Source organism: Trachymyrmex septentrionalis, unplaced genomic scaffold, assembly GCF_001594115.1.
Source record: "Trachymyrmex septentrionalis isolate Tsep2-gDNA-1 unplaced genomic scaffold, Tsep1.0 scaffold165, whole genome shotgun sequence".
Lineage (NCBI taxonomy): Eukaryota > Metazoa > Arthropoda > Insecta > Hymenoptera > Formicidae > Trachymyrmex > Trachymyrmex septentrionalis.
Window position 1 is genome coordinate 1 of NW_017304811.1, and position 10,767 is coordinate 10,767.

The following is a 10,767-nucleotide window of genomic DNA, read 5'->3' on the forward strand; positions in this document are numbered from 1 at the left end:
AACGCAGTTTACTTATGCATGCGTTATAATGCATATTTATAAAGTTACTTTTTATTTTATACAGATGTCCAAAAGTCGCCCGCAATATTTCAAGAAATAATTCGGGACCCAAAAAAAAAAGAAAGCAATATAACGATTAATTCGGAAATAAGCCATTTTCAGAATATAACTATTTTTATATTAAGAAAGTTTTAATTTATTTTTTATAATCACAATTGTAACTCATTGTGTTTTAACATATATATAATGACATATATAATGACATTAAGGTTTATTTTGGCGATACAATTTTTATTTAAAACATTTTTTTTATTTTAATAGGCGGACACCAAGTGGGCTATATGTCCATGTGGTGCATCTGAATAACGAGAAAAATAGTTCAAAATGTAGTTAACACTATGAAAAAATTAGGAATAATTATAAAAATCAATTATAATTTTTTAACATAAAATGATGGTTATAACTCGGAAACTTTTTTTCGGACTTATGTTTATATGTACAGCTTTTTTACCTTCCTTTGGGTCCCGAATCGTTTCTCGAAGCATTGCGGGCGACTTTCCAGATACCTTGGATATTTACCAGTTATTTTTATTAATATTCTTGTTTTATTGGTACTTTTATATATTTATGTATTAATTATTATCATTGTTCTTCAGAAGTATAAATTGCTTGATGCGTTTCTATTTGAAAATAGTTGTGCTTATTAAACGTATCATATTGCATATTAGCATTTTATGATAAAAAATACAATCATAACATAATTCGTGCTACAGAATTTCTTTTTTTAGTTCTCAAAACAATAAATTAATAAAAGACTGTTATCATTTACATATGCAAAACATAAATAAACAGGAAATGTATAAGCTGAATTACTATAGACCTTATGTATTATTTCATTTTATAATGTGTTTATTTATACTTTGATATAATGGCAGAGACTAACAGTTATTAAGATCTAGATAAAATAAGAAACGGAATCAAAACATGTTTGTAAATCATGTTTGTAAATCATGTTTGTAAATTTCTAAGCCCAAAAAAATATTTTTTTTTCGCTTAAAAATTGAATTCGATAACGTAAATCGATATTTACTTAACAAACATATGATGCATGATAAACTAAACAAAAATTTAATAATTTTATCTTTGATTAATACTTGTTAGTCATTACTCGGAATTAATGTATTAGTCTGCTGTTACATATTTTAATCAATAACAACGAAATGAAAACGCGAGATATGTCGGTGTTATTGATCAGAATACATATATAATTTCCCGAAATTGATAATCAAAATTTTCTGCCAAAAATAAAGTTTTTCATATGCATTATTCCAGTATTTTTATACTTCTCTATTAGATTACTGTTACTATGAAGCACAGAACAAATACATACTGTTAAAATTATCAATATAATAGCAATATTTAATATATGTGTAATAAACAACACATATCACTATTATTTTTACAGTGAAGTATAAGTACATAACTGTATTCAAAATATATTAAATATCTCTCCTATCTGTGCATATATAGATATTATCAATTAACACAGGAGATTAGATTAATTCCAAGCAATGGCTAAATATGGCAGCAACTATTGATTTGTATCATTGGTTTATACAATTGCAATGATAATTTGTACTATTTATGTATTTTATTACAATTCGATCACATATATTTGTGATCACATATTGTAAAAGAATCTGAATAAAATTTTATACATCATTAAACAAAATAACGAACGAAAAATTTCTGTTCCATATGCATGCATAGAATGTTTAAATTATCTAAAAACGCATGATATACATTATATAACGCGACATTAGAGCAGCATTCGATTGGAATAAAAATTTCTACCAGATAGTTATGATTTTTTTTTGGCACACTATATTTCTTTGTTTTCTCCTTCTTTTATTTAAATATTTTACTTAATATATTATAAAAAATTTATTTAATAATAATAATGCTACTTAGAATTAATTACAATTAGAAATTTATAAATTTTAGTACTTGGTAGAGGAATATTTCATGAGATTTTGCGGTAAACTGACTTAAGTTATCTTAAATATGTTATATCTCGAGATAATCTCTCTTTTTTCCCTTTCTGTAATAAAGAAACAGTTATTTAAGTTAAACATACAAAATGATACCATGTTAATTGCGTTTATCATTTCATATATTCTGTTTAAAAATACAATTTTATCTGTTATTACACATATTTACACGAATTTTTTTTTGTATTATGTCAGAAAAGCGGTATGTTATTCTGTTCTATAGCTTATCATAAAGTTTTGTTATCATCAAACTTAAATTGTTTCCACTTAAATTAAAAAATTGTCACGATTATTCGATTATCTTCTTCTCGTACATTCATGTAGTGTAATGTACAATGTATATCATTAAACACTCATTCCGCAGGTCAGCAGGAGCTCTTGTCGGCTTTACCAGCGATATTGGCTTGCCTCATCTCCATTCTGTTGGTAATCATTTGCGTCGGAGCTTTCAAAAGCTCATATGAAGAGATTTTAACAAAATATCAAACAAGATATCTTAGCAAGATATCGAAATCTTTCCGCTGTCAATTGCGAGATGAATCTTGATCGCGACTTAAACGTTATGATATTTTTCAGGACGCGGCAAGCAGAACTGCAACGATTGCGGAAGATCGATGAAGATGAGGAGGTCTGTCTCTTATAATCCAAATAAAACCATGGAAATCAATTAGAAGAAATTCTATATGCCTAATTTTCAGAAATGTCGTACTTTGTATGATATTCATATATCATTTCGCATTATTTACATACTTGTAATTCACCAATCCACTTAGTAGATATTACCCTGGTAGAAATTTCAAGCATTTTTTGAGCACTTGCTAAACACTTATACCAATCTTTTATGTAAGAATTCATATTTACGAAAAACTTTAAAGCGGAAATTCGTATCTTTTCTTTTTCATTTTTATTTTTTTTATAAATCTACTATTTCTTGCATTATAAATCTGCACGATAAGAAAAAACATCACTTTCGACTTTTTTTAAATTAAACTTTTAAACCAATCAATTTTTAAAAATACATTAATTAGTTAGAATAAAAATCTTTGTTTTTTTAAATGCACTAGTTACGTATGATGTTCCATCACATATATTGCTGCACTATATATTATGCAGACAGGATTTATGAATTTATCCACGAAGAGAAAAGGAAACATAGATACACAGAGTGTAACAAAAATGTTCAATAAAATACAAATAATAGGGAGCATACAGCTGTTTATTAAATAAATAATAGAATAATGCCGGCTTGACGACAGCTGTATTACTGCTGACCTGCGGAATGTCGCAGTCAAATAAGTGTCTTCCATTTTGGTTATTGTTTTTTGATGATTACGTCGTCCAAAGTATTATACTAGAACGAACTATATCGCTATGATATATGTATGGAATATATTAGAGTCCTTATAATAGAGTCTAGACATTGCTGAATCGATTACTAATTGGTTCCGTCATTAACATTCAAATGACGCTATCATTAAATATCGAGAGCCAATAGCAGGTTAATGTTGGAAAAAAGCGCGGTTTTTATTGGATGTTAACGTTATCGAAAATGTTTAAAAAATTCCGCAACAGCAGTATAGATTAGTTTACACATTAAACAAATATATCATTACATAGATGATTGTCACACTGTCATTTTTGCTCACCTGTAAAATTCTATTCTACTCCATCTTTTATCTGAATCTTGGATCATTTAATTGGATTCAATTCAACTGTATCGGCTTGTATGACAGCAAACAGTCATCTAAACTGCGCGATAAACACGGCGACATATTTTCGATTTTGGCTGTTAATTACAAACGGGCATGCACGCGAATGCAATGTCGAGACTTTGTTGTAGGGATTCTAGAATATAATTGTTGTACTGTGTAATAGTGCTGCGCGATGACCAAAATATAAGTCTGTTTTTTAGTTCTGCACTAAACAGTACTATAACTTATTTTCTTTCTTTCGCCAAATATCAAAATATACTTATTTCAAAACTTTAAGTTCCAAAAGATACATTAGTTCAGCCACAGAAAATAGATTTTACATATGAAGAACAATGACACGCGTTAATATTTTGTTTAAGAATGTAATCCTTTGTAAAATATTCAAATGCTACTTTCTACATAGATTAATTTTATTTGATAATCATGGCATTTTCTCTACAATATTTTCTATAAACTGTTTGACATCGTTTAAGCTACTCATACAGTCACATTTATTGATTTATTAATCGAACGGCACATTAACATACATTAATTAAAAATCGTTCGGTGTTGCGCGTTGAGCATACCTCAACTATTTTTATTAACTGCTAATATGCAAATATATTTTAAAATCTCTATATTAATAAATTCTTTCAAGGAAAAATTACTTTGCATTAAAGAATGTGTGACCGCACGCCCGCGCGTGTGCGTGTGTGTTTGTATATACGTTATCATTGTCATTATAAAGATATTGTTCATGAATCTTCTAATGTCACGCGTTAATTATATTCGAAATCTTGTTTCCTCATTAATTACAATATTATGTGATATTGCTATAATTGATGAGCATGTAACAATGGCGAAACAATTAACAGTTTCGAATGTTTGAAAAACGTTAAAACTTGTCATTTTACAAACTTCTAATCTCTAAATTCTTGTATTTAAAGTGGAATCTTTCTCTAAAGAGTGAAAATTGTGTCTTTAATAAAACATAATCTATTAAACAAATAATTAAATTCAATAGGTATAATAATCTAATTAAGTCTTGTAAAATTTATTATAAGCTTTGCTTTACTCGCTACTCTATCGATTTATTCATAAATATACGTATGATTTCGAATGTTTATGCAAACGATAACTGTAACGAGTAGGACTGTATTTTCGTGCGCATATGTATATAAAAAAATTCATCTCATGCACAACTATGATTGATCAATTTCTTTCGGCTTAAGACTTAAAAGCTTAAGTAACAGTTCATTGCACATGTGAAACTCGTTATGCAGTCATGTTGTGTGTTTATAACGATAATTTCGCTGCCTTTTTCCAGTATAAAATATCAACTATCGTTATGAACACATAACGACTGCATATAAACGAATTAAAGAATGCAGGGCTTTTACTGCTTCGGTCAGCGCGTCTATATTATGATGACCACGTACGAGATGATGCTTAATTTTAATAAAAGAATTTCAAAATACGAGTTGCTTGTTTCAAGAAAACGGATCAATAAAACAAAAATTTTATTTTTATTTAAAAAAATTCTTATTCTTGATTTGAAGACATTGTTATTTTTTACATGGTGTTCTTTCTCTCTTGAATAATAATAATAATTATTGAATAACAAAAATATATTTTTCTTGATTTAATTATAATTTTTTCATGTAAGCAAACTATGTTGATTTAACACTATTTAACATTATTTTACAATTTATATTTTAAAAATAAAGATATTCCTAACATAAGAATGTACTTTTATCCTCTGTGTGTGTTTCAAAAATTAAAAATTTTAAATTTTCATTAAATTTTAGAATTGTATTAAATATATGCAATGAGATGTAGAGTAACATAATTTGTTTGTCAGATGGTTTATTTAATTTACGCATACGTACTAAGGATATCAATATTTACGTTTTCTGACAAGGAGACGTGTTATTATTTCTTTTTTCGGTTTCTTACCAGTTTGAAATAACGACACTTCTCCAAGTAATAGGCAGTTAGTCGTAAGTAATCGATAATAAAGGACAGTGTTAACGAAGATGGCCCAAGAGCGATCCGAATGGATAATGCAATTTCGCAAAGAATCTGGATTTGACGCAAAGAGTAATCAGTTATTTAACTGTGAATGCTGCAGACAAGAATCAAGACCTGCTTTTAGTGATAATCATTTAAAAATTATACGTCATTTATACAAGCAGCATCATCAGAAATCATCAGAAATAATCGCAAACCCAGAATATGAAGCCGTAGCAAAAAAATTTTACCTTCGACCCAAACAGTATGTTGAAGTTGGAAAATGTCGTGAACTAAATTGTGACGACGATGTTAAAAGTATGTTTGGTAAAGCATTACCATTTAAAAATCATTCGATAACGCATCATGAAGAGGACAAAAAAAGTTTTTTCGCAAAAGCAGTAGAAATTGTTTCTGGACAAAAAATATTGGATAATTACGAAATAAAGGACACTGAATTCGCAAATTGCTCATTTTGTCGAACACCGTTACCCTTGGAAAATTTGGACTCGCACCCTGCTGAAATACTCTCGACCTTGAGCGATCACTGGAACGAACATATTAGGTATAAATAAAGTATTCTTTATATTTGCCCAAAAGCATGGAAAGTTGATTTTATACATTCTATTTGTTTTGTTTTAACAATTTCATTATTAATTCAAAAAACATAAATGATCTTACAAATAGAATTACGCATTTTTTTCATGAAATTGTTAATTAATATTATATAAATGCTCTTTATATAATTTATATCAGAAAACTGTGTTTAGTACAGTCTCTGTAATCATTATTTTATCATACGTACAAATACATGATATACTTAAGAACTAAGATTAAAATGTTAAAGCTTTTTTTAATCCAGCAATTACAGTTAACTCATAAAATAAAATTGGTTTTTAATTACAGACGTCCAACGCTATAAAATTCAAACTTACAGAGTTCAGACTTCCAAAGTCTTCATTAGTGATAATAAATAATAACATTTTTATATACCTCCTTACAAAGTGAACAAACTTAAATATAATATATGATAAAAATTATCGCTCTAAGCGAATCTTATATATACTTATTCCTGCATTACGATATTACAGATCGGAATTGATATCCAATCAGAAATTTAGAAGTCCTAATTATAAAAGTTTGTTTTACTAATTCATCAGTTGTTATCGATAATTCAGCCAGTTGTTGACTGAACTGGATTCACGATAAAACCAAAGAATTAATATACTTTTACAATATATATTATGTTTATGTTCGTTTACTTCTTCATAATATATAATAAAAATTATTTTATTATATACCTTTACTTTGTAAGCGATTATATAAAAAAAAAATGTTAGTATTTATTATCACTAGAGATTTTGTAAGTCGAAACGTTTGAATTTTATAGTGTTGTGCGTATGTAATTAAAGACAAATTTTATTTTAACAAATTTTAAGAGTTAACTGTAATAGCTCGTTTAAGAAAAGACATTATTAATCGGTAATTTTAATGCGATGTATACACGAGCTTATTTTTCTATATTTAAATACATTCCTATGTAACTTTTAAGGCGTTCCGTAATAACATTTTTATTAATTGAATTGAAACATGAAAAGTATTAGAAATCAGTCAATTGTACAATCTTATATAAATTTCAATCAAATGCAAGTTTCACTCGCGCGTATCAGATGATTATATTCGTACGTGTACAGAACTGGTACTAAGAATAAAACTCCAGATATATTGAATTAAACTTAATAGAAAGAATAAACAATATAGTGTTTTATGTTTTTGCCATAAATAATAAATTAATTTTTTTAGTAATGAACATTATGGTAATTATATGATTTACACATATTTATTATACCTACGCGTTCCTTGCTATTACAATAACTAGTAATCTACAAATCTTTGTAGACAAGTAATCTAAAGTTGGCATGGAACGTAACTAATATAAAATCAAATTAATTAATTATATAAAATTAAATTAATAAAATATATATATTAAATAATCCATATTAAATAATCCTATGAATTCCACAGAAATGTTCCGGAATTATTACTAAACACAAAACTGTTATTAGACGAAGCTTCCATTCAAAGAGAGTTAAAAGATATTGAAGACAAAAATTTAGAAGCAAACAAAATGATGCAAAGTATTTTTGAAAATTTTAAAATTGAAGAGATCATAAGAAGTAAAGAAGCGGAATATGGTTTTGCATTTCTTGATACGTTGTTAGAAACGTACCATATAAGACTCACGCACTTGTATGGTATAGCAAGATGTAATATAAAATTATGTCGTGGATATATTCCAATAATTAAAAATAAGTTATATCATATACGAAATCATTGGGAAGTACATCACGGGCCGAAAAATAAGATATACAATGAAGTCAAAAATGATAGAGCTATACTAAATATTTTTGAAAATTACAAAATAAAGGATGGAAATCTAGCAACCTGTTGTGAATATTCTTATTGTAAATATTCAGAAAATTTGGAAGAAGACACTCAATTGTCACTCGACAAATTGCAAAAAATGTACAAACACTGGAAGGATGTCCATAGGTACGAAACAAATATTTTTTAGACATATCAAAACGGGCAAAAGTTAATTACGTTTTTCTTGTTTTATTTGTATAACTTCATAATAATCCGAAAGTAATAACAATTGTCTGACTTTGGTTTTGTTATACCAAAATACATCTTATGATAAACAAATAGTAGTATAATCACAAAGCAATAAAACACGAAGAAGCGCCAATTATGATCGAAATTAGAAACATGAATATGTATATACTCTAAATATAATCATCTTAGAAATGACTGCGCAACAATTACTTTCGGCCTTTCAATACATAGTCAGTGTGAAATATTATAATAACTTCTCAAATTTAATTAGAAACATTAATTTCATGCTGCTAGCATCTTAAAACCTGTTGAGAACTTCTTGAGAGCAATGTAACTTTTTATTATTTAAAATACATACATGTATATTTGAAACTATATATAATCGTTTTGTAGACACACGGGACCCTTCCTTTATGTGTTTCAATTTAACATTTAATTTTCATCATAATTGGTCTTACTTTTTACTTAATCAATTTACTCAAATAAATGATTTTAATTCTAATTTTAATATTTATACTGAAACATTTTTTTAATAACAGCGTAGATATCAGTTACTACAGAAAACAACAAGAAGCAAATCTAATAAAGAAATTGGAAAATTTAAAGAAAAAAAGGCCAGAAGCTGCAACACAGATATTACATCAAGCGGAAAGGTATGGGATTCAAGAAGTACACATTGTTGAATAATTATTCACTTTTCTTATATTAAATAACATATAAAAATTGAATAATTTCCAATAAAAGTATAATTTATATCATGTTATAATAAATGTAATCAAATGTAAACTATGTTTCGCGTAATTTAAAAAAAAAATTTGATAAATCACAGTATATTCAAATTTTTTTTTTCTACAAATTTAAAAAATTTTTTACATAATATCGTCATTATCATATTTCTTATATGCAGAATATAAGCAAAAATTGTTGTAAATACCAATATTTTTTGCTTATATATCGCATACGGAATTTGTGATGATAGATTCAATAATGAAGGCATGTAAGCGCAAAGAATACTCTTACTATCTCAATAACATTTACCGAACGGCCATTTATTTATCTTAATTAACTAACTTTTTATTACGGTAATTGCAAGAAATTAACTTGTTTGTTTAATTTGAATTGTTTCGAGTACCGCACTTTATATTTATAATCAGACATTCTAGTTGTATATCTATAAACATTTGCATATTAGATTATGTGATTATGTTTCTACAGCATTATATTTTAAAATTCAATTTCAAAAATCTTAATTTTATACAATCGTAACGCAAAATAAATTAAAAATTTAAATATTACCGAATTGATAATGTCAACACTGAATTCGAAAAATGTAAATTTAGATTTCATAACTTAATAGGATGTACTCTTTTAATTTAAAATATTGCGTATTTTAACATTTTTCTGTTTTTTTTTAATAATACATAGTAGTTCAGTCTTTTTAATATGTAAATACAGGCCTGAACAACCCAGTTCGAGTGACGATGAAGATATACCAGGGTTTAGCGGAACACCAGGAACTTCGACGCAAAGTACTTCAACTGTGGAATACAGGCCTAGACAAGGTACTTCCAGTGACGATGGGAGTGTACCAGTGTTAACGAAGATAGCCCAAGAGCGACCCGAGTGGATAATGCAATTTCGCAAAGAATCTGGATTTGACGCAAAGAGTAATCAGTTATTTAACTGTGAATGCTGCAGACAAGAATCAAGACTTGCTTTTAGTAATAATCATTTAAAAATTATACGTCATTTATACGACCAGCATTATCAGAAATCATCAGAAATAATCGCAAACCCAGAATATGAATCTGTAGCAAAAAAATTTGACATTGGCATACCCAAGTGGTATGTTGAAGTTGGACAATGTCGTGAACTAAATTGTGGCAAGAAAGTTGAAAGTATGTTTGGTAAAGCATTACCATTTAAAAACCATTCGATAACGCATCATGAAGAGGACAAAAAAAGTTTTTTCGCAAAAGCAGTAGAAAGTGTTTCTGGACAAAAAATACTGAATAATTACGAAATAAAGGACACTGAAATCGCGAATTGCTCAATTTGTCGAACACCGTTATCCTTGAAAAATTTAGACTCGCAGCCTGCTGAAGTACTCTCGATCTTGAGCAATCACTGGAACGAACATATTAGGTATAAATAAAGAATTCTTTATATTTGCTCAACAGCATGGAAAGTTGATTTTATACATTCTATTTGTTTCGTTTTAACAATTTCATTATTAATTCAAAAAACATTAATGATCCTACAAATAGAATTGAGCATTTTTTTTCAAAAATTGTTAATTAATATTATACAAATGCCCTTGATATATTTTATATAAGAGAACTAGTGTTTAGTACAGTTTCTGTAATCATTATTTTATTATACGTACAAATACATAATAT

General features: G+C 27.5%; 1 protein-coding gene across 1 annotated transcript; it reads left to right on the forward strand.

Moving 5' to 3' along the window:
• The first annotated feature begins 5,778 nt into the window (after positions 1-5,778).
• On the forward strand, positions 5,779-6,327 carry LOC108746297. The gene has a single exon (XM_018482973.1). The coding sequence runs from the start codon at positions 5,779-5,781 to the stop codon at positions 6,325-6,327; it is 549 nt and encodes a 182-aa protein (XP_018338475.1).
• The last annotated feature ends 4,440 nt before the right edge of the window (positions 6,328-10,767 follow it).

Bases quoted from the DNA above. Each gene is read 5' to 3' on its own strand.
- LOC108746297 (XM_018482973.1), top strand. From the start codon at position 5,779: ATGGCCCAAGAGCGATCCGAATGGATAATGCAATTTCGCAAAGAATCT.